General features: G+C 41.2%; 2 protein-coding genes across 5 annotated transcripts; both read left to right on the forward strand.

Annotated features, from left to right (window-relative positions):
- The first annotated feature begins 4 nt into the window (after positions 1-4).
- LOC140707008 (proto-oncogene Mas) lies at positions 5-25,066 on the forward strand. Of its 4 annotated transcripts, none has more exons than XM_078391674.1 (7): positions 5-85; positions 892-948; positions 20,473-20,737; positions 21,086-21,225; positions 21,503-21,557; positions 22,242-22,302; positions 23,101-25,066. In XM_078391674.1, exons 3-7 carry the CDS (start codon positions 20,611-20,613, stop codon positions 24,116-24,118), a joined length of 1,401 nt encoding a protein of 466 aa, XP_078247800.1. In that variant the 5' UTR covers positions 5-85; positions 892-948; positions 20,473-20,610; the 3' UTR covers positions 24,119-25,066. The 4 variants fall into 4 exon arrangements, with proteins under 4 accessions (XP_078247800.1, XP_072855476.2, XP_078247799.1 ...); XM_072999375.2 differs by having other exon boundaries at positions 20,582-20,737; XM_078391673.1 differs by having other exon boundaries at positions 21-85; positions 874-948; positions 23,101-24,983.
- On the forward strand, positions 999-10,287 carry LOC144589120 (proto-oncogene Mas-like). The gene is given in 4 exon segments (XM_078393097.1): positions 999-1,713; positions 7,915-7,991; positions 9,430-9,653; positions 9,655-10,287. Coding segments are annotated over 4 exon segments (1,011 nt in total). The 5' UTR covers positions 999-1,123; the 3' UTR covers positions 9,775-10,287.
- Positions 25,067-25,281: the final 215 nt, after the last annotated feature.

The following is a 25,281-nucleotide window of genomic DNA, read 5'->3' on the forward strand; positions in this document are numbered from 1 at the left end:
TTCAGTCTCAGAAAGAATGAGAACTGAAGAAGCTTGAGCCGCTCTTGCCCGTTGGACGACTAAGATATTTGACAACTTGGTTTAGGTATAACTTCTATATGTTTGTGTTGAGGGGGTGGGTCTACTTAGGGAATCAATGAACTGCATACAATTGTACTGATCTTTCATTTTGGGGTTCTGAAGGTTCTTGTATACCTAACTAGGCTGTGGAAGATATCTTGGACTTTGGTCTGACTTTGAAATCAGAGGGACACTAGAACTGTGCTAATTCTAAAAGCAACTCTTGTATTTGATGCTGTTCCCGAGGTGCACAAATTGTAGCATATTGTTGCTGTTGTAATTGTTCATGTTGTCCGGTATATGAATGCAAGCCCATTTTTTATTTGGGGAATGCTGTGCAAGACTGCCTTAGGAACAACTTCTGCATGAACTGCAATTTTTCCTTTCTTTCCTCCATGTTAGGGGCACTGAGGGACCATTATGCATCCTTTATTATGAATCTGTATGTGAATGTGTTAAGGGTGTCTGACCCCTTAAATGGGGGCTTAGTTCTGACAGGTCAAAATTCATAATTCCTGTCCTCCCACCCCTGCTCTCCTGTAATCTGGATTTTCTAATCAGCAGCTGATAGACTTCATATGCCCCAATTTGGAGGAAGAAATTCTCAGGACAATTTAAGTAGAGACAAATCATTTGTAGTTTACATGTTCTTATATATATGCAAAAAATAGATTCTTTTGATCTAAGGGGATTTATTTAAATACTCTTAGCCCAACCTGATCAAATATTTTAGCTCTGGGCTTCCATACATTTTGAAAGCATTGTTAAGTTAGCTACTAAGGAATATTAAAAGAAATAATTCTTGTAACCTAGAGCCTCTATTCTGCCTAGGTATCACAACCTTTCTGATGTGAAGAACATGAATGTAACAGGATCTCCTCTCGTTCCGTAAGTACATTATGGAATCATTTTATTTGAGGTTAGAACTGTCTAAACAATATTCAGCCTCCTTTTTCAACCTACTGTGGATCTTAATTTAATTAATTGACTTTCTATATTACAATGATCTGCTATTGTATCATGCAAAAAATAAGAAGACTCTTTGACTATTTTGGCAGTCAAGATGGTAAACATATCTTTACAAGCACTCAGTGTAACAGGCACTGATTCCCTCTGGTGTCTTTCTCCAAATTGGCTTCTAACTACAGTGGGAGTATTGCTTCCTGCAAAGGATTGCAATGATTCTGGAGATACAGAAGTTCATATCCCGACTTATCAAAACAGTACTGGAGCTGAACATTATCCATTTGACAATTTAATGCAAAACCTCATCAACAGCTGCATTCTCCTCATCAGCCCTTTGGGTCTTGTGGGCAACGGAGTGGTCATCTGGCTTCTTGGCTTCCGAATTAAGAGGAACCCTTACACCACCTATATCCTCAACCTCTCCGTAGCCGGCTTTGGTGTTCTCATCTGTCTAATTTGTGGAGTTCTGCTGGTATTTATACACACTTTGAATAGGATAAATTATGTTTTCTCTTGGTTCCACGGTATATTTTTTTATTTATTTTTCTTCACGTACTCTACTAGCCAGTTCCTATTGGTAGCCATCAGCATTGAGAGATGTGTGGCTGCTTTTTTTCCCCTTTGGCATCGATGCCACCGGCCACCACATTTGTCCGCCATCGCTTGTGCCCTTGTTAACCGGCTTTAAGGGGGGGGGGGTAAATTCCCTTACGCCCCAACAACCAAACAAGAGACAAAGAGTGCTCTGCGAAAGAAGTTTTATTTTTACAATTCTGCAGAATTGGAGAGAACACCATCAAAAAGCACTGGAGTCTCTGCCCAAAACAAGAAATACACAAGATTATAAAAGGCTCCTAATAATGAGCTCACCGCCTTGGAATATTACCAAATAAGGTCATAAAACCATTTTGTGGCTATTCATTGGTGAGGTCTTATCAGTAAGTTTCCTCTTCTTCTTCTTTATGTTTAATAAAGGATGTCCAGTAGATGGCAGCAGGGGCACACGCACAGATGTACCCTGAATGAACCAAACTCTTTATTTATTTATTTTTACAATTCCCCCTTTTTCTTTTTATCAACCTTTGGTTCATTCACTTGTTGTGCATAAGATTACAGTGGTGCCTCGCTTAACAAGTGCCTCGCTGAGTGATGAAATCGCTTAACGAGGCACTCTGGGCCATCGCTGGAGCATTCGCTCAGCGATGGCCCCTATGGCGTTTTTTCGCTGTGCGATGATCGCTAAGCGATTCGCTTAGCGATTTTCGCACAACGAAGCAGGGGAGAACAGCTGATCGGCGGTTCCAAAATGGCCGCCAGAAGGTCCGCGCCGCATTTTCGCGCCCTGCCCTCGCTTACCGAGGGTGCGAAAATGGCGGCGCTATGAAGAAACATCGCTTAACGGTGAGTTTTCAAGTCATAGGAATGCATTGAACGAAGTTCAGTGCGTTTCTATAGCTTTTTTAAAATTCCGTTTAGCGATGTGTCGCTATAGCGAAGGTTAATCCAGAACGGATTAACCTCGCTATGCGAGGCACCACTGTATATAGTTGTAACAGCCCAATGCCCTCCCTCGAAATTTTCCTTTCTGTCTCATAGGATGGTTAGTCCTGGTGAGCTCACATTCTTGCTAAAATTTCCCTGCCTATTCCCCTCCTCTCTACGTGATTTATCTATGACATTTTATTTTTCTACGAGACTCTACCTTTGCAAGGCAAGCCAGCTATCCCTTATCTTTGGTGCCTGGTACCATCTCATACCAGAAATTCCTTAGAGGTTGCATAGCAAAGGCAGAAAGAAACACAGGCATAGCCTAATGTGTTATGCCAAGACTGCTGAAACGCAGAACTCAATATATAGTATAAGCAAAACGTATTCAATATGAATATCTTTTCTATATCAATTCCCCCCGAAAATACTTGAACAAGTTTTGCCAGTAGGATTGTAAATGACAGTTATCATTTCTTCATCTTGATTCACACGTAATGGCAAAAGAGATTCTCTCTCTCCTTGTTTTCTGACCATTTCTTTTAAAACTGCAGGAATACATTGTATACAGCAACAAACAACTACCTGTATAACTCTTTTATATTGCCTCCTTCAGTTCCCCTGGCCTAAGTGATGTCCAATGGACTTGTTCATTTCACGATAAGCTACTATGCATCCGGATCTAACTATTTTGCAGACTCCCCCTTCTTTGACTAGGAGATAATCTAAGAGATAATTGTCAAGTGATGTTGCATCTGTACCTGGTGCAAACTCCCAATTTCTTCTTGTAACTCTTGTACTGTGTGGTAGCATTTACACTTTTCTCTAGTCTGCAAGTCACTTTATCAATTATCACTTCATCCTGACAGGATGAGCCCAAAGGTCCGCTCACCCCATCCCTCATTGTTTTTGTATCCCTGTTGTGTCTGGGTCTTTCGTGTTCCAATAACTTGCACCAGGGAAAGAGCCGATATCTACACATGCTCCTCTCTTGCAGCCTGGGTGATAGTTGGTGGGCCATCCCATAAAGAAAAGAACATAAACTAGGGTCTTTAAGCATCATGTATCCACAAATACTTCCTCCTCCAGTGTGATAGGTCTGTAGTACAGTGGTGCCTCGCATAGCGATGTTAATTCGTTCCAAAAAAAACATTGCTATGTGAAATCATCGCTATGCGAAACACCATTTTCCATAGGAATGCATTGGAAACCGGTTAATCCGTTCCAATTGGAATGGATTGCCATCGTTAAGCGAAAAAACCCATAGGAAACATCGCTAAGCGAAACAATGTTTCCTCCATTAGAATGTATTGTAGCTGACTCAATACATTTCAATGGCTTTGTGAAGTCAATTTTTGCAATTTTAAATGTGTCATACAAGGGGCAAAAATGGTTTTAAATGCTTGGAATAGCTTCTGCACCTTCTAAAACAGGTGCAAATGTAATTTGGCTTTGATCTGACTTTTCGTTAATTAATGGTGAATTTTTTCCCCCCAACTTTTGACAGCTGTCAAAATCTGACAGCTCCATTATTTCCTATGGGGGAAGAAAAAATTCACAACAAATTAGCGAAGGCTCAGCAACTGTTCTAAATGCTTGGGTTCGTTAGAGGACCCCCTAAGTCATGTGCAAACCTGATTTGGGTTTGATCTGAACTTTCGTTAATTTATGGCGAATTGTTTTCTCCCCCATAGGAAAGCATGGAACTGTCAGATTTTGACAGGTCCATTGGTTCCTATGGGCCGAAAAAAAAAATTAACCATAAATTAACGAAAAGTCAGATCAAAGCCAAATCAGGTTTGCACATGACTTAGGGGGTCCTCTAACGAATCCACGCATTTAGAACCTTTTTTGACCCTTCTAAGACACTTTTTTAATTGAAAAAAAAAACATCGTTAAGTGAAGCAGGGGACCTAAATTCGCATTCGTTATGCGAAGCATGGTCCCAAACTTCGCTAAGCGAAAATCGCCCATAGGAAACATCGTTATGCGGTGCATATTATTTTCTAAAAAAACACATCGTTATGCGAATTCATCGCTAAACGAGGCAATCGTTAAGCGAGGCACCACTGTAGTGGAAAATCTGAATAGATATCTGCCAGAGTTTTGTCATCCTTTGTGACATTTTTCAGCTCTCCAATCATGTTATTCTCGTTTTCCCCAAACAATTCTTGGTCCTTATTTGACAACCAAAAGTCTCCCTCACATTGTGAAGAGCTTCCTATTTTCTGAAATCTCTCCTTTGATTCATTAAAACCCTTTACCCAATTGTCCTTATAAGTATAACAGAAACACAAGCCCTTTGTCTTTCTAATATATTTTACAACCACCTGATTTTTTTTTCCTTATTCAGGTTTGTAGGAACGCTATGAAAAAAATCTCTGTCTGCCCTGAGGCACTAATACTTTGTAAAGAGGCCACGATCAGTGTAGTGTCATTAATAAGTCCTGATATCACACTCATGAATCTGATCGAGATAGGGGACTCATATACCAGTGTCGCCTTAAACATGTGGTGTGCGTTTCTTACCCATGAGTTCCCTTCGGTTCCTGGTCCCACAGCCATGTCTCAACAGCTTATGAACAGAATTAATATTAACACCATTGGTCTACCCCCAACCCACTTCCGCCTCCCTTTCACCATAGTTTTATTTTAGGGGCTCCTGCGGGTCGGGTGTTTGGCAAACCCATTCTTCCTTCTCCTGCTCGCTGTTGGGAACCGCGGCTTTCTTTACTCGCGTATGGTGTGTCCAACCAGCCTCCTTCGTTTGGACTGCAGTCTCAGTTGTCAGCAAGACTAGATATGGTCCGTCCCACTTGGCCTCCAGAGGACTAGTGTTCCACTTTTTACATACACCTACTGTCCTGGGGGTTGGGGAGAAAGGGATGCACTGCTGCTTCGGCAAAGTCTGATGCTGTATTCCCTGGATCCTATTAAACAATAAAACAGAAGACAGGGCCAGAACATATCCCTTCAAAGCATCATGCCCTCCTTTCCCAGTACATTATGTCCATACAACATCTCAAAGGGTAACAATCCAATAGCTATCCGAGGTTTCGTCCTCACGGCAAGCCAACCCACTCTATTCCCAGCGCCTCCGCTACTTTTGTGTCTCTGGTGTCCTCCTCCATGTAACATCTGCATGATAAGATTAGCTGCTGATTTCTGCACCCACTCCCAACCGTCTGAAGCCATCCATCGGCCTGATTTTTCCTTGACACCATTTGCACTCACCCACTCCAGCTCCTTTTTGAGTGAATACCCACTGTTCTTTGGGACACGTCCCATTTTGAGGGATACGGGCTACTACCATTCTGACCAAAGGTCCATTAGCTGCTTCCTCCTTGGTGGCTTTGTCAGCAGCCTGATTTCCCAACTCCAAAGCACTCTTTTCAATGCCCACCCCTCTGCTGTCTGTGCTGAGGTTGAGGGTGGGAGTTGTCCCTGCTCCACCACTTCTCCGTTTCCGGTTACAATTCATACCCCATCCATCGCCTTGCATCAATGTGCCACTCAATCACCTCCGGGCCCTCAAGGGGCTTCTCCCGCAAATAATCCCTCCTCCGTTTTGTTCAAAAGCCCACTATTTGTCTGCATTCTTGGTTCATCCCCTCCTGTGGGTGCACCACCAAAGCATGCAACGGGAATAGCTTCCGAGCCACCTCGACCATGGTAGTCGCTGCTTCAAAGGCTTGTACACAGGTCGGCCAGGATTCCACCACTGAATCCATGGTTCTAGACAAAATAGGCTACCGGCTGCATCACCCCCATCAATTCCTTGATTTAACACAAATATGTGAATGTCTGGCAAGCCCAATGCAGGGGCCTCAGTTAGCTTTTTCTTAACCTCTTCTATGGCTCGATTTCCCTCTTTTGTCCAGATCAGAGGATCAGGCTCTGCTTACCCCAACATTTTGACTAATTTTGACACCTCTGGGATCCATGCATGACAGAATCCAACCATACCCAGGAATCCCCGGAACTGCCGTTTTGTTTTTGGTTTAGGGGTTTCCAACAGTGTTTTAACTCTCTATTCTCCCAGGCATTTCTTATCCCTCTTTCAGTATGTGTCCCAAGTACTGTATTTTTCGCTCTATAAGACGCACCTTTCCATAAGACGCACCGATTTTTTAGGAGAAGAAAACAGGAAAATATAATCTGTTTTCTTCGCTCCATAAGATGCACAGACTTTCCACCCCCCTGTTTTGTGGGGGAAAAGTGAGTCTTATGGTGCAAAAAATACAGTATTTTACTTCGCTCTCTACAAACTGTATCTTCTTTTTGCCTACTCTTAACCCTTTATCCCCCAGAAAGTTTAACAAGCCAATTGAACTTTTCCTCACTACCTTCCCCTCCTGTTTAACGCTTAATGGTTTCAAATTGGGAGCTTCCAAACGGACTCCATTCACTCCCATTGCTCTTAGGACTCCTCCTGAGGATTCCATTTCATGTACACTCTTGGATAACGTTGATTGCTCCCCCTGTGTCTACTCAGAGAGTCACATTTCCCCCTTTCTCTTTACATACAGCACAAACATCCCCAGGGCAGAGGAGCTCTTGGCGCTGAGCCCCTCCTTTCCCTCCTGTTTTACCACGAGGAGTTGCAAAATCGGAACCTCCTCAGTTTATCCAGTAGCTCTCAATATTTTCACCTTCCCCTTTGTACATTGCCAATTATAATTTATTTTATTTTTATGCATTTTCCAACACAATGTGGAGTGGGGCGCTCCAGTATCTACCAAAAATCCTCACTCTCTAGACCCACTCTATATTTTATCAAGGACTCCTTTATCGTCTTTCCCCTGTGGTTGTCCAAAGGCTTTTGTCATGCTGATGTTAGTAGGTATTATCTGCTGAAAAGCCTGTAACATATATCGGCGGTAAGTTTCACAATGTGTTCGCCCTGCTTGAGTTTGGAAATTCCAATCAGCCGGGGTTTCCTCCGGAAAGTTTTCCCTGGCTTCTGCCTCAAAGGTTGGAGGAGATATGAGGATCCCACTAATCCTGTATCTTCCTCGCCCTTTTTTGGAGTGGTAGGTCGTACCTGACCTTTCCGTCCCTTTAAATCTTGCAATTCCCATCCGAATTGCCCTATTTGCAAGCTCCTAGGTTCCTTTTCTAACCTCCTACAATGCTCTTCGCATTTTCCCTCCTCCTCCTCCTGCTGCATCGCCTGTCGAAACAGCTCGCGCCTGCCTTCTCCTCCCTGTCTCGCCCCTCTTAGCTTGCTACAATGACTTCCCTTGCCTTCTTTACAATATCCTCCAATGACAATTCAGCTAGATTATCGAACTTCTGCAATTTCTTCTTAACATCATTTCCTTCTTCAGTTTTCCCAAATAACCCTTCCTCTTTTTCTTTACTCTCCTCCTTCCTTTCTTTACTCTCTCTCTCTTCGCCTAGCTTCACCAAGTATTTCCAGAGACTCCTTAAATGTGAACACAATCAGGGCCCCTTGCCCCCCTTCTTCATCCCCTCCTGTGAGTCATAGCTCCACTGGCCTCAACCCACACTGCCCCATCCTGCAATTTTTTAATACCCTCCAATACAGCCGCTGCTTAACAGCTTCCAAAATTTCCTTCTTCCTTCATTTCCTCAAAGTCACAAGGTTCAAACTTTGGCCACCGTGGCTGAATGTTAAATGGTGGCGCACAATCACACCATTTCTCCAGGGGTCTGCCAGTCTTGCGTCTTAACCTGTTCCCAATGCAGGAGTAGCCGCGCAAGTGGACTACCTCCAGGAATTCCTAGCTCTGATGACCCTTTCAAAGCCTGGGCGTCCCCAAATGGAATTCCTTCCCGAGTCTCCTTGTCTAATTTTTTTAGACGTCTTGTTTCCCATACCGCCGGCTTAAACAGACACAAAAGGTGAGGGGAGTGCGAGAGAGGTAAGGGATCCTCAATCGCAGGCACACAAAGGGAAATAATTTCACTCGCCTCAGTTTGGCTCCTGCTTACTCACTCACTCTCCAAACACACGACAGCGTCCCACCCACTAATCCAGGACAATTTTCAAACACTCACCGATTGATCTGATGTCCCGCGAGGTCGACCTGCCTCTTCTTTCACGGAGCGCCTCAAAATGGGTTCTTGGGAATGAGGCGTCAGGCAGCAACTGAGAAAGCGGCCGTTAAAAAAAAATAACGGGGCCCCTCCGATTTCGCAAGCCACTCGCCTGTCCACCTCGAGCCCAACGGGACTAACACAGCCCGGCCCAAAAGGGCAATTTAAAGTCCCATCTGGGGTGCCAAATTGTTAACCGGCTTTAAGGGGGGGGGTAAATTCCCTTACGCCCCAACAACCAAACAAGAGACAAAGAGTGCTCTGCGAAAGAAGTTTTATTTTTACAATTCTGCAGAATTGGAGAGAACACCGTCAAAAAGCACCGGAGTCTCTGCCCAAAACAGGAAATACACAAGATTATAAAAGGCTCCTAATAATGAGCTCACCGCCTTGGAATGTTACCAAATAAGGTCATAAAACCCTTTTGCGGCTATTCATTGGTGAGGTCTTATCAGTAAGTTTCCTCTTCTTCTTCTTTATGTTTAATAAAGGATGTCCAGAAGATGGCAGCAGGGGCACACGCACAGATGTACCCTGAATGACCCAAACTCTTTATTTATTTATTTTTACACCCTCATATGGATCCTCTCCTTCCTGCTTCCTGCAGTGAGCTTCACTCTCCATATGACTAGCATTTTGTTCACCCAACATTTATTATTTCAGCTTATTGTGAATGTTTTCCTTTGAGCACCCCTCATGCTCATCTCCACCGTGACCCTGTCCATTGTGAATTTCGTTGTATGTGTATATACTTACAATGACAATAAATTATTATTATTATTATTATTATTATTATTATTATTATTATTATTATTATTATTATTATTATTATTATTATTATTATTATTATTAAAGTCTACAGTAAAGCAAATCAACTCCAGCGGGGAAAGCTCATCACAGCCATCCCACTGGCACTCCTTTTCTTCCTTATCTTTGCTTTTCCTCTTAATTTGATTTATATAATTTTATATTTGTTTTATATTCACTTTTCTGTTGTGACCCTTCTCTCCTTGATACTATTTGGCCTTTTGTGTGCTTCTCTTAACAGTAGTATCAACCCACTAATTTATTTCTTGGTGGGGGAAAAGACAGAGGCAGAGACAAGCGAGGGTGTCCATGAAGGTGGCACTCCAAAGGGTTTTTGAGGATGAGCAAGACTGCAAACGAGAGCAGAACACCCAAATTGAAACCCTGGAGTGACAATACACAAGAATAAAGTTTCTATTGAAAATATGCAAAACATAAACAAATGATAAAACAAAGCATAATGCAAGAGGACACGATGGATAAGAAAGGAGTGGTCACAAATTTTATAAAAGAAGGAAAAAAGAGAATTCCTTCCAAAATATCCAAAGACAATGTAAATTAGAATATATGATATAACATATGCACATTGCTCCAGATTTAAAAAAAAAAACTTTTAGAGCTTAAGTAGTCATATACGTATAAATGCAAAGGTAGTCAAAAGGCTGTCTTTGGCTCAGGATCATTTGATGATGCTAACTTTCCACAAAGTAGAAGTGGATTACACTTGTGACTGTTTCTGGTCTCGCTGTGGCCTTCCTCTGCCTTTCTAAGAGTCCAAATGACTGTGGCTTCTCTAAATGATGGGAATGGTCAGGAGGAGGTGATCCCAACAGGGGAAGAAGATGAAGGAAATGGTGAGGTGAGGGAGACTGGCTGCTTGTTCTCCTCAGGATTTCACCTTTCCCTCACTTCTGCTCCACCCACCCACCCACATTCCTATCACAATATATAAAACCTGAAGATGCCAGCCACAGAGACTGGCAAAAAACCCACAACAACCATTAGATCCCGGCCGTGAAAGCCTTCGCGAATACAGTCAACAGATTCTTTCTTTTCCAAAATTTGTTAACTCTCTCCTTTTTAAAACACATGGTACTTTCATTCAATGGAGTTTTAATGCTACAGATGTACTGGCAAAATCTTGTTTTTGTAAACTGGATATGGGTGTTGGAAATGAGTAATTTGAGTTAATTCAAAGCTTCATATCCTGACCTCCTTCCAGATTCTAAGGTTCCCTAGGTAAAGGTAAAGGTAAAGGTTCCCCTTGACATTTAGTCCAGTCATGTCCGACTCTAGGGGGCGGTGCTCATCCCCGTTTCCAAGCCGTAGAGCCAGCATTTGTCTGTAGACAGTTTCCGTAGTCACGTGGCCAGTGTGACTAGACACGCAATGCCGTTACCTTCCCACCAATGTGGTACCTATTTATCTACTTGCATTTGCATGTTTTCAAACTGCTAGGTTGGCAGGAGCTGGGACAAGCGACGGAGCTCATTCCATTGCGTGGATTCGATCTTACGATGGCTGGTCTTCTGACCTTGCAGCCCAGAGGCTTCTGCAGTTTAACCTGCAGCACCACCACTTCCCTTAGGTTCCCTATCGGTCCCTTTTAATAGTCATAAATTGCTGCTGGACGGTCACCAGTAGACCCAGTCCCAGTCCCAATAATTTGCTGGTGATCTTTGATCGTTAAAGTCTCCGAGTACATCCAGAGTCCCCCAAAGTCTTCTCTGGGCAAAAGGGAGCCCTAGAGTGTCTGAAACAGATGCTTTCTGTACACTTAAATTAATTATTTCTGGTGCTTGGATCTGATTTATTATAGTGTAACTATACAAAAAAATTCTCCACACCTTTCATTGTGAAAATGGACTTTTGTACAATATTTTAAAATTCTTATTTGACCCTTCCTGGAGATTTTGTTCCCACATGTTTCTTAAAACCAATATTTTTTCCCCACATTTTCCTGCAAATTGTTATGTTGCATGGACTTCACAATCAATTCTTTATTCTAGCTTGTTCTTATATTTCAGACACTGAAATGCATGCTGCAATTAATAAATGACTTATAAAGGACTGCTGTTTTCTTTTTACATTCTATTTCCATTATTCTAATTACAGGAACTGAAATTAATTTAAATATACCATTTCTCTCATGGCTTTTCCAGGATATTTTCTGAGGAAATAAATGCATTTAAAAAAAACACCTGGTGTATTTTAATCTCTTAAGGATAGAAACATAGATTAGCACAGGAATATAATAGAAACAGTGCTGTAGGCTAGTGGGATGTATACATAGTTTTGTACAAAATATTCTTCATATAAGATATGCACCCTATGTTTGCTTTTCTTTGCACAGAATGACATTTTTTCCACTAGATCATTTGAAGCCAAACCCTCACTCTTACTGGAATTTGAACATTTCCAGCTGAGACTGGAGGATATGTTTTTCTGCTTTAACAAACTTTCATTTTTACAACCCCGGGCCGTGTGGTGAGGAGACAAAAAGAAAGAAATTCTCAAATTCTATCTCTGGCCTTAATATGGTAAATAGGAAAGCCAATTAGATTTGCATAAGCCTGGGAGGCAGGAAAGTTTTAAGTGTCAGATCATACTTTCGCACTATTAAAGAGCAGGGCGGGTAGGTGGGGCTCGTCAACAGCCCATCTAGGAGAAGGAAAATTCCGATTTCAAACCTCCACTGCCTTGTGGCTATATCCACTCATGGAAAAGGCTTCAGGAGGTAACCTCGAGGCAAAATCCGGAGTTGGAGTCCCGAAGGCAGCATGTGTCGTTCTGCCAACTCCTGCGACATTGCTGGAACCAGTCGTATTGGCTCTTGCCTTTCCATTGGACCATTTCAGCAATGTGGAGAGGGGGGATCTGCTGCTTGGGTAACAGCCTATCCTCCATATTACCTTACCTGGGCTTCATGTTCTGGAGAGGACATTTCTTGATTCAGAGCATGTTACCATAGTCTCTCGAGACTGAAGGGTGCCTATGCTATTTTTACAAATTTCCGAGGGACTCCATTCAAGAAAATTTGTGTCCGGGCCCAGACATCTTATAATGCAACAGTAAACAGTTATATTAGTTGGTTAGTGAAAAAGAAAGCTGAGAAATCCCCATGGGTCCTAAAGAGAATTTGCTTTCCACTTATACCTAGTGTTAGAATGCATCAGATATTGTTAATTCATTCCAACCATCAGGTACGGCCAACATCCTTAGGCTGAACTGATTGGGATTCAGGAGAGCTTCAGCTGGTCTGGTTTCAGCCCACTTGGGCTTTTAATCTTTCTTCTGGCAAGTGAGAATTGTGTTCCCAGTTTTGGGGGCTCAACAGCCATTCTAAAAGTGAAGAATTACTGACCAAAAGCCAGGAAATCCTGAAATTCACCCCTAAGCCATGCTTAGACAAGAATGGGTTTTCCTGGATGTATCTAACAAACTACATCCTTAGGTTTGGTTGTGTAGTATGAGGGCTTGTTGGACCGGCCATCCTCAGGCTGGGTTGTTGTTGTTGCTTTGCCATGGCCACGAACAGAGTATGGAAGAAATATAGGCCAAATAAGGATTCAATAAGTGGCATAAGGAACCTCAAAAGGTGGTGAGTGAAGAATTGTTTCCAGTCTGTGGCCGCCTTCAAATGTGCTGGGGGAGAATGGCTGTTTTAGACTGCGTTATTATTCCACAATATTTTGTCTCTGTTCAACTCCCTCAGATTAGGATAATATCAAACAACATATTAATCAGCTCATCTGTGTATGTCAGTGGCATCGTTATTTTCCTTTTCTACGCCTTGTGGCCCTTGTTGCACACTTTTTTATGCTTGTAATCATATAATTTCCTTCCCATAGATACATTAAAGTAAAGGTAAAGGTTCCCCTTGACAATTTGTCCAGTCGTGTCCGACTCTAGGGGGCGGTGCTCATCTCCTTTTCCAACCCATAGAGCTAGCGTTTGTCAGAAGACGATCTTCCGTGGTCAAGTGGCCAGTGCGACTAGACACAGTAGGATATAATAAATATCTGACTTTTGACCTTTTCTCAGCTTGGTCAGTTACTTGTAAAAGACCTTGGCAGTTCAAAAAGTTCTGTCAGAAATGTTGGTATCTACATGCTGGCATGCAACTGAAAAATGCAAAGACATACATAGAAGATAAATGCTTTGATAGCTAAATGTCAGTTGATTAGACATGATCATAATCGTATCAGGTCAGCTGCTCTTCCTGGAACCAGGGTGTAGCTAAACAACCATATTTATATGCATGGGTTGAGGCTGAATGCTGATAGTGATGTGTTCGTGACTGATATGTATCAGTGATGCATGGACCAAGTAGGGGGGCACCACACCCCAACATTTTGGAAAGGGACCTCCTGTGCTTAGTCCACAAGCTTCTTATGTGAATATGGCATGGCACCTAACACTGGCCTGTTCCTAGACTCTTAATTTAACAGAAAATTAGGTTTCGGGTGATTGATATGATATAGTGTCATTTGGATTCAGGATTGAACCCACCCAGAGCTCACAATTAGAGATGGTCAGAGACCAAGAAACCAGGTTCATGGTTTATTGATGTTCACAAACTACAAACCACAAACTTTCATGAACTTTCCACTGAAATGAACCATTTCATGTTTTGTGTGGTTTGGAAATTCTGAGAGCAGCAGAACAGCCCCTGCATGAGTTTAGAAATTCTAAACTGACAGGGATTCTTCAACTGACTCTCCTCCCCTCCCTCACCAAGTTTGACAAAAATTGGATTTGTTACGTCTGAGTTATAGTCTCCCAAAGCAAGTCCCCATCAAGAAACTGCTCTTTAGCAGCTGGTTAAAGAGCAATTTCTGGGGGGAACTCTCGGGGGGTCGGGGGTGGAGTGATATAACTCAGACATCCCAAATCCAATCTTCACCAAAATTGGAAGAGGTGGGGAGGAGAGTCTTTTGAAGTGTCAGAACAAGTTGAGTGAAGATTTGATTTAGGACATCTGAGTTATTGCCCATGAACAAAACACTAATGCCAATGGTGCAATAACTCAGATGTCCTGGGTTATTTGACGTTTCATTGCATTTTGGGCTGGCACATTTCCCTGAGGCACCCCAAAACAAACCATGAAATGGTCTGAATCTTGTGATTTTTTTTAACTTTGTGGTTATTTCCATGCCCATCTCTGTTCACAATGTAAAGGGGTCAATAGGTTGATAGTGAACAATTAAAGTTGAAGACAACAAACTCAATTCAAAAGGCAGTGCTTTTTCATGACACAATCTAAACTCACCAAGATGGCTGACAACAAGCTGAGGTGACATTAAGCCAGCTAAAGATGTGTCAAATCCAAACACCTCCCAGCTTCAAGATGTTGAGAACTATTACTCTAATCCTGGCCTACCTTCGTGCTGGCATAGCAGTTCTGAGTCAGAGTATATTGTCTCCCTGCTTATTTAACTTATATGCAGAATACATCATGCGAAAGGCCCTTTGGAGGAATCCCAAACTGGAATTAAGATTCCCAGAAGAAATATCAACAACCTCTGAAGCTCAACATCAAAAAAACTAAGATCATGGCCACTGCTCCCATCACCTCCTGGGAAATAGAAGGGGAAGATGTGGAGGCAGTGACAGGTTTTACTTTCTTGGGCTCTATGATCACTGCAGATGCGGACAGCAGCTACGAAATTAAAAGACATCTGCTCCTTGGGAGGAAAACGATAACAATCCTAGACAGCATCTTAAAAAGCAGAGACATCATCTGGCCAACAAAGGTCTTCGTAGTCAAAGCTGAGGTTTTTCCTGTAGTGATGTATGGAAGTGAGAGCTGGAACATAAAGAAGGCTGACTGCTGAAGAACTGATGCTTTTGAACTGTGGTGCTGCAGTCCGTCTCCAACCATTGTCTTTTAAATGCTAAATGTTTCTATAAAGTATGTGTCTATAATTATGGAAATTTGTAAAAGTTAATCTTTCCCTATGCCCCTGCATGATTAGTCAATGGTCTGTAACAATAAACTGATCAACTGAATCTATATTTCATACACAAGAAATCTATCACTCCAAGAAGGGAAAAGCTTTTAAAAATAAAAATCCTAAATAGTACAGTCAGAAAAGTTACTTCAGCCATATTTTAGAAAGTAAAGCATATATTTCATAGATTTGAGTGATTATTACCTGGAGACACATCAATGGAAAAAATATGAGGGTCTCTCACTCATGCCATTGTGCCAGCATAAAAAATCATGAGTTTTACACCATGATGGCACTTTCTCCTCCTCGTTTTCTGCAGTGACATCACGATCTCCTAATCTTTTCTACCAATCGGTTTCTTATTAAACGTTCCCATTCCTTCGGTTTCCTATGCTACTCTAGCACTAAGTGTTGACAATATTATCACCTTGCCCACAGAGCACAAGTTTATCAACACTGCATGTTAGAATGCAGAGAGTAACATATTTATCATCCTGCTGAGACGAAGTGTGGTCTCCAAAAAAGATACTTATATTTTTAAAAATACATTTTCAGGCTTTTTTGCCTTTCAAAAAGCAATTCTGAAGGGTCTTTTGCTGCTTCCATTTCAGTGGGAAACAAAACCTGGAGAGCAATTTTATGATTTTTACACAAAAATTGTGGATTTTGCATATGGCTTTGAATTACACTGATTGACTTGATACCAATGTCACTATTGAAAAAGGTTCATCAGAAGGAAATCTTTGATACATCTCTAGTGACGTCCTATGATTTCAAATGTTTTCCTGTTCTTTTAAAACTCAGAACATTTGTAGTTTCCCTCCTGCCACTTTCAACCACTCTCAAAATTTGAGACAGATTCACTCTATTAAAAAACTCAAATCCCATCCAAAACACTTTTTAAAAATTTCTTTATGATGAAGAACATAAACTAATAAGTAAGATTTATTGAAATCTCTTTTGTTTTCTTGGACACCAGTGAATATAAATAATATGATTCTGGCTATTGTAAAAAACAATTCCTTCAACACATCTGATATGACAGATCCTCTTATTAGATCAGTGTAATATGTCCGTAAAAAGATAACAAACCATTTAAAATAATCAAGTAAGTACAGCATGCTTTTTTAGTGGCAAAATGTATGGGTTTTCAGTAAACATTGGATTTTTAGCCATGGAGACATAACTTCATCACACAAGAGAAGAGTTTTTCTGCAAAATACATTTTCCCATATTCTTTTGCATAATTCCATGATGTGAAAAATGTATATGGAATATCCTAGTTCTTCAAGTCGGTTGATTTTCACTCTTATATCAGACATCTGATATCAGTCCAAAGGGTTTCCACATGCTGAGGACTTTCCCGCATGCCTTTCCATTGCGGTCATACAAAATTATAGTTTCTTTTTATGTCACCTCTGCCCATAAAATGGAAACAATGAACATGGAGGATAAAAAATATCTTACTTCTGGGCAAGCTACTCTGATAACCAATGGTCATAAAAAGAATGTAGAATGATTTATTGCCTCATGGCAAGCTGTGTGCTAAAATCAGTATTGGCAAGCAAGGTGTGTATGCCTGTTTTTTAGTGGGTCTACATTCAGTCTCATGACAGACGGAAAACCATCCACCTTTACTGGTTTCTCTTCCGTCGATCATGCCACCTACATTTCTCAAAGACTCTAAGAGGAGATACAAAAGTATGTGTTTGTCAAGTATTTCTTGGGTCTGCTGAACAAAGCAGGGTTACCACCAGACTCCAAGGTTCAGAGAAGAAAAACACAAGAAAACAGCTTCTTCTTTAAAGCTTATATTACATATGTACAATCTTCACAAAATTTTGGCATGTTTTCTACCAAATCCCCAAACTCTCCACACCACATGTGTGTTCCTATGTACAACATATAGTACATGTAAACAATCAGGTAACATTACCTCATCTCAGGTGATTTTATATGAATTACATCAGCCTTTGCCTAGTCAGCAAGACTCCGCTTTATACACAGTTGTACAATATGGGTGGTTAACAGCTTCATTTATGCATTCAGTCTAAGATGTACATTTCTTCTATTACAATCCTTGTAATTTCCTGACTGTCCAAAGCCTAGAAGTGTCTGGTGGGATACGTTCAAACAACTTTAAACCTAGTTCTCATTTATTCAGTGTCAAAGTCTTGATGTCAGTCCAGGAAGGCACTGGTGGTAGAATGGTAATCTATAAAGAAGAAGGAATTAATGGCTCAAATCCTGTTGCTTAGTGTAGTAAGTCACACTAAAATAGCCTTGATGAATCAGTGGTGGTTTGATCGGTGAACGCCTCCAGACGTGCCATTGATTCAAATGGAACTGCTTGTGTTGTGTAGTATGTTGCAGCTAGAGTAGGCCCATTTGAGTCAACAGAATGTATGGAGGCTTTGACTCACTAAATCCCCATGGAGTTAACTGTCTTAGCCTTGTGCAATTTCTTATTCTAAGCAACAGGATTTCAGCCATTTATGTATGGAAGGAAGAATGTATTTGGTTGGAGAGGAGAAAAAGTCTCTTTGTCGGGAACAATCAAGTATAGATCCCCTTTTGTTGTTGTTGTTTAGTCATTAAGTCATGTCCGACTCTTCGTGAACCCACGGACCAGAGCACGCCAGGCCCTCCTGTCTTCCACTGCCTCCTGAAGTTGGGTCAAAGTCACGTTGGTCGCTTCGATTACACCGTCCAACCATCTCATCCTCTGTCACCCCCTTCTCCTCTTGCCTTCACACTTTCCCAACATCAGGGTTTTTTACAGGGAATCTTCTCTTCTCATGAGATGGCCAAAGTATTGGAGCCTCAGCTTCAGGATTAGTCCTTCCAGTCGGCACTCAGGATTGATTTCCTTCAAAATGGATAGGCTTGTTCTCTTTGCAGTCCAGGGGACTCTCAAGAGTCTCTTCCAGCAACAGACCATTTGAAGTTCCGACCATTTTTGGTGCTCTCCTCTTTCATCCTCATTAAGAGGTTCTTTAATTCCTCCTCACTTTCTGCCATCAGAGTGGTGTCATCTGCATATCGGAGGTTGTTGATATTTCTTCCTGCAACCTTAATTCCTGCTTGGGATTCATCCAGTCCAGCCTTTCGCATGATGCAGGGAGACAATATAGAGCCTTGTTGTATCCCATCCCAATTTTGAACCAATTAGTTTTTCCATATCCAGTTCAAACTGTTGCTTCCTGTCCCACATATAGATTTTTCAGGAGATAGATAATGTGGTCAGGGACTCCCATTTCTTTAAGAACTTGCCATTGGTTGACACAATCAAAGGTTTTTGCATATTAATTCCAGAACTCTCGGGCTTTCTCCATAATCCAGCGCATGTTAGCAATTTGGTCTCGAGTTCCTCTGCCCCTTCGGAATCCAGCTTGTACTTCTGGGAGTTCTTGGCCCACATACTGCTGAAGCCTACCTTGGAGGATTTTGAGAATAACCTTGTTAGTGTGTGAAATGAGTGCAATTCTATGGTAGTTGGAGCATTCTTTGGCACTGCCCTTCTTTGAGACTGGGATGTAGGCTGATCTTTTCCAATCCTCTGGCCACTGCTGAGTTTTCCAAACTTGCTGGCATACATTAGCTGCCTTATCACCTTCCCCATTTGGAGCTCTGCAGTCACATAAATATGGAACAGAATACTTAAACAGTATTTAACCTGTTGTTGCTACCCTACAGAAGGCAGCAATCTACTTAAACCTGCTATATGAATATTTACTAGGTAACTCAGAATACGCTGGCTGGATAACTTAGTAAGTAAGGTATCTGGCTGGGAACCCAATAGTCGGGTGTTTCCCCATGGTGACTTTTAGGACTAGAGACATCCTGTGTGGCTTTGGATAACTTGTGCATCCCTAGGGGGTCCCCAGAAGAAGGGAATAGTAAACTACTTCTCAACGTAGAAAACCCTGGAAGGAATCACCTTAAGACCGAATTGATTTGATGTTACACTATTATTAGTTTTTATAGTTATTCCAAAAGGACTGGGATCATTCCAGCACTATCAAGTGGCTTCCAAACATGATTCCCCAGATCATATTTATAAATCAACCACCATACACAAATTGATCAACCACAGCTTTGGGCATATTCTCCAGTACTTCAGAATTTAGTCTGATTTGTCTTGGATCAGGCCGGGGACTGCTCCGTTCCACCTGGCCAGAATCTGATCCTTCATTCAGAAACCTTACCCAAAAAACAAAACAAAACAAAAACAGCATCCTCCTCTCTTTATGAGAGATAAAACAGGAGTGTAACAAAGTCAAAACAGAAGGAAAGACAAAAATAGAAAATTTCCCCAGTCAACAACAGCAACATCTACCAGTCAGGGTGTGGTGGATGGCAATGCACTTGACAATACACTTGTCAATCTACCTGTCCAACCTTACTGTCCCATACTGAAGTGTTTTTGTTACCATTTCAGCTGCAACAGGATCATAACCAGTCAGCAAACCCCAACTTTTGAAACTGCTGCATTTCAGATCAAGTTCTCAAGCAGTTTCCCAAACACAAATATCAGCACTAATTCCTTCCCAAAATGGAAACTTTTGTCGTTTATGTGCTACTCAGACAGACTTTTAAATGAGCTCAGGATAAGGCTTGTTCATACAATACCTCTACCTTCAGTTGGGCCCTTTTTTCATTGCAATGACAAATGAACATCAACCTGTTACACGACTACTGAAGTCAAAGAGAGGCGATGCTTTTAGAAAAGAAACCAGTTTTGAAAGCAGACACTGAAAGACAGGGCACGTTACATAGGTACAAAAATATCCTCAATTAACTAGTTGGAGGAGGCTCTTGAGAGTCCCCTGGACTGCAAGGAGAACAAACCTATCCATTCTAAATGAAATCAACCCTGAGTGCTCACTGGAAGGACAGATCCTGAAGCTGAGGCTCCAATACTTTGGCCATCTCATGAGAAGAGAAGAATCTGGCATGCTCCGGTCCATGGGGTCATGAAGAGTCGGACACGACTAAACAACAACAACTTTCAGCTTGATCCTACCAAATTAAGACCATATCCAAGGAGCAAAGACAAGGTTATGAAACTGAAATGCCTTCTTCTTTCCCCTAATCAACCAGTTAATCAACTGTTTCTTTTCCTTACCATTATCAGCCCCAAATCACCATTTTGTGAGAGCAGCAGAAGAGCATTCTGAAACTCCTCCTCCGTCTAAACTGATAGTAATCTTAGCAGCCAGTGGAACATTGTCTTCTTGTTACAGAAAGCCCATGAAAGGAAGTAACAAGAACAATGGAATCTCCTCTATGTCTTCCAAGGAGTGTGGTGACATGTTGTATTTTTTTGTTGTGCTCTGGGAAACCTACACTGCAGCTGTCTTTCCTAAATAAAACTCATACGGATATGGATATAACCAGAGGTATGTGAAAATTTCAGTATTTCCAGTACTTCTTGTTATTAATGTCTTTCATAGGCTTTCTCTCCATCAAAGATCAACCTCTTTTCCCAAACTCATCCTCAGTTATGTCTCAGGTATGGGAAGTGTTAAATGCCTACTAAAATATGTGTCCATCAAAAAATGTTCTACTGGTCTTCTCTTCATTTTCTGAGGAAGAGACTATAATGTGAAACTGATCAACCTGAGTGCACTGGAATGCAGGCAATGGAGACCATTATGTCAAGTCACAACTGGAGAATATGGGTATCAAGTTTGCTCAGTTACAGTAGACTGCTAATAAGACTCTCTCCTGCTTATCTGCATTATCAGCGTTAGAGGCTGAGGCATCACAAGGAACTTCAGTGGAAGCAGCCGATAAGGAGGAACCACTGCGGATTATGAAGGTACCATGGTTGATAGAGCAGGAACCAGAGACAGTAGATTCAGGTGAAGCCCTGGAAAACTTGGAGGTGAGTAGCCAAAAGCACCAGCTGTGTGTGGAAGAGGTTAATGGAGTATCAGAAGGTGGAGTGTTATCACTTCTGCTCTTACCTGTCCCACCACATGGCATTTGAACCCTGGAGGGAAGCATATCATATGAAGCATTTGGCCCCAGAGAGGGACTGCACTGATGTCAGGCAATCCAGCCTTGCATGGCACAACACACTATGGGTCCATTCTTTATCAATAGCGGAGAATAAAAACTATAACTCAGATTTTTATAGGCTCTGTAATTTTTTTGAACAGGTTCTGAATGGGGGGGATCACTTCCTTCTGGTCACAGTGCAAGACATCCAAAAAAGTGAGTACATGGATATTTTTAGCTTGCTTTTCAGGGAGAATGGAGGATAAGGAGAGCAATTCAGGTGGTGGCTGCCTTGAAATCTCATCACTAGAGCTGGAAATGGACCTGTGAAAATTAGGCTGGGTGGAGCAAGAACGGAAGTCCTAGAGGCTCACTGTAGTTGGTCAACAGAGGATCTCTTGCTGCTTGACCTTGGCTATGCACTAGCAGCTATACCCACTGAAGGAGTTAAATAGTTAATAGGTCTGTAGCATCTTTTCCCTCCCACCTCATATCTCATGTCTCATATCTTTATTTTCTGTTGGCAATAATATGTATCTGTCTTTTTGAGAGGCTAGATGAGTTCTCTCCCATCCCCTGTCTTTCGGGTGTGACCCGCTACTGAACTTCCTTAACGATCTAGCTGCATGCCAATGAGTTTTAAGAACAGAAAAGTTTGTGAACATCCAAATGAAGAATGTGAACCTAAAACTTTATATGTATACCTGCTGTACAGGAATGTTTTTCATTCATTCACTGAAATTTAGCTTAAAGAATGTCATTGAGAATTGCTTTGATGATGAGGGTTTATTCAATATACTAATAGTTGATCCAGAAGTCCATGAAAACATGAAAAGCTTACACTAAGAAATATTGATTATTGTAGCACACGATCTGCCTCACACTTCCTATTTTGTTTAGATTTTACAGAAAGGGAACACAACTTCATAGATACAGATGCATACCGATTTACAGAAGTCTGGTAAGTGTATTGTGTGATTTGAGGAACTGACCTAGCTCAGAAAGGCTATTGCAAAAATGAAGTAAGGAGGACACAACCCTTGTATAACACTTCAGCAGTCTTATTGAAAGAAAGGCGGGATAACAGGTGTGCGGGTGGGTGGGCGGAGGGATGGATGGATGGATGGATGGATGGATGCATAGATAGATAGATAGATAGATAGATAGATAGATAGATAGATAGATAGATAGATAGATAGATAGATAGATAGATAGATAGATGGATGGATGGATGGATGGATGGATGGATGGATGGATGGATGGATGGATGGATGGATGGATGGATGGATGGATGGATAGATAGATAGATAGATAGATAGATAGATAGATAGATAGATAGATAGATAGATAGATAGATAGATAGATAGATAGATAGATAGATAGATAGATAGATAGATAGATAGATAGATAGATAGATAATATTTGACTTTAAAATAAAAATTAATTAATTTTGCCCCCATTATCTGAAACCGTTGCCTGGATTTATCTGGAAGGTATTGTTATGGGGGGGGTGTTTGAGTAATGCTATGCAGCTTAAAGTCAGTTGATCCAAAATGTGATATAAATTATTTTTCAAGTTTATTTAAATAGATTTTGGGATTATTGATATTATTTATCAAATGCATATGCTACACCCATCCATTAAGAATTGGCACACAAACCAAAATATCAGAACAATAGTGTGATATGTGGGGAATTAATTTTCAATAGCTCCATTATAAACATGGTTTCTCTTTCTTTTCTTTTCATTGTCAAACAGGAAAAAACTTGCTGACATTATAAAAACAGAACCCCGGATTGTACCTGTTTATATTACTTCTGTAAATTCCAGTAATAGGTCATTGGCTTATCCGAACACAAATGGAAGCATTGGAATTGGACATCCAGCTAATATTACAAATGATTTTGATACCTTATCACAAAATATTATCAACAGCTTCATTTTTATTGTCTGTCTCGGGGGGCTTGTGGGCAACGGAGTGGTCATCTGGTTCCTTGGCTTCCACATAAAAAGGAATCCCTTCACCACCTATATCCTCAATCTCTCCATAGCTGACTTTGCTGTTCTCATCTGTCTACTTAGCACGGCTACATTCACAATTGGAATCGGCCACTACAGGACAATGGATAGTTTCTCTCATTTATTTCTAATATGTTTCGAACTGTTTTTCTTCACCTATTCTGCCAGCCAGTTCCTGTTGGCAGTCATCAGCATTGACAGATGCGTGGCTGTTCTTTTCCCACTTTGGCATCGGTGCCACCGGCCACGGGCTTTATCTGCCCTTGTTTGTGCCCTAATATGGATCCTCTCCTTCCTGCTCTCAGCCGTTCACTTTACTCTCCTCCAGACAGGGAGCCTAGGTGGTTCCTCACTAATCTATCAGCTCATCGTGAACGTTTTTCTTTGCACTCCCCTCATGTTGATCTCCACGCTCACCCTCTGCGGCCGCTTCTGCTGTAGAACAAAACAACGCCAGCAAGGAAAACTCATGACTGTTATTTTGCTTGCGCTCTTCGCCTTCCTTATCTTGAGCTTGCCTCTGAACGTGACATATGTCGTTCATTCTTTTAGCGCTCCTCAACCCAAATTACTGGTGCTGGGCTTGGCATGTTCCTCTCTGAATAGTAGCGTAAACCCACTGATTTATTTCTTCATTGGTGGGAGACAAAAGAAATGTCTGCTCAGAGTCTGCCTAAAGGTTGCCTTACAGACAGTTTTTAAGGATGAGGAAGACAGCCTGGAAGAAAAACATACAAAAATGGAAAGCCTTTTGTGAGAGTCCTTTTTTGGCAAACAAGTTAAATAGTTAACCTCTCGATTCATAGAAAAAATTATCAATTTTGCTAAGAAAATGACGGCTTAGTCTGTGGTCACATGAGAAAAATATTGCCTTACTTTTCTCATTGAGTTTCTTCGATAAACTTGTGGTCGCATGATGCACGGCCATTACTGAATCATTTACCCAGCAAGAATACTAACTGTGGATCATTTCTTGCTTAGGCAGAGGCTTCTACTTTTGTTGTTGTTGTTGAACATCTTTTCAAAAAGCATCATATTGCTGTGTGTCTTTGTGTGAACACTCTTATCACAACATTATTGAACTACTGTCACTGTGAATCTCCTTTTAAACTGTTCTTAATTTTTTAATTTTTTTATGACATTTGTATCGACGCGTTGGTTAACTTCACTTAAACTGTGTCAACAAGATGGTCTAGCCATTTATTGAATTTGAAAGAAATGACTCAGTAACTCAAAAACACATCAAGACTATGACACTGAATAAATTAGAGCTGGGTTTAAAGGTTGTTTAGACTTATCCTACCAGACATTTCTAGGCTTTGAACAGTCAGGAAATTACAAGGATTGTAACAGAAAAAAATTATATCTTAGACTGAATGTATAAATGAAGCTGTTAACCACCCATATTGTACAGCTGTGTATAATGCTGAGTCATGCTGACTAGGCAAAGGCTGATGTAATTCATATGAAGTCACCTGAGATGAGGTTATGTTACCTGATTGGTTACATATACTATATGTTGTATATAGGAACACACATGTGGTGTGGAGAACTTGGGGATTTGGTAGAGGACATGCTTTTGGGGTATTTTGTGAAGATTGTACATATGTAATGTAAGCTTTTAAGAAGAAGCTGTTGTCTTGTTTTTCTTCTCTGAAAGGACCTTGGAGGGTGGTGGTAACCCTGCTTTGTTCAGTGAACCCCAAGAAATACTTGACGAACACATACTTTTGTATCTTCTCTTAGAGTCTTTGAGAGATGTTGGTGGCATGATTCGAGGAAGAGAAACCCGTAAAGATGGATGGTTTTTTGTCTGTCATGAGACTGAATGTAGACCCATCTAAAAAACAGGCATACACACCTTGCTTGCTAAGACTGATTTTAGCATACAGCTTGTGATGAGGCAATAAATCATTCTAG

This window comes from Pogona vitticeps, chromosome 4 (genome assembly GCF_051106095.1).
Source record: "Pogona vitticeps strain Pit_001003342236 chromosome 4, PviZW2.1, whole genome shotgun sequence".
NCBI classification, from domain to species: domain Eukaryota; kingdom Metazoa; phylum Chordata; class Lepidosauria; order Squamata; family Agamidae; genus Pogona; species Pogona vitticeps.

Excerpts from the sequence above, each read along its gene's own strand:
- LOC140707008 (XM_078391674.1), top strand. The coding sequence starts at position 20,611 with ATGGAATCTCCTCTATGTCTTCCAAGGAGTGTGGTGACATGTTGTATT. Across the intron at positions 20,738-21,085 it reads GGATATGGATATAACCAGAG|CGTTAGAGGCTGAGGCATCA; the intron begins GTATGTGAAAAT and ends CTGCATTATCAG. Across the intron at positions 21,226-21,502 it reads AAGCCCTGGAAAACTTGGAG|GTTCTGAATGGGGGGGATCA; the intron begins GTGAGTAGCCAA and ends TTTTTTGAACAG.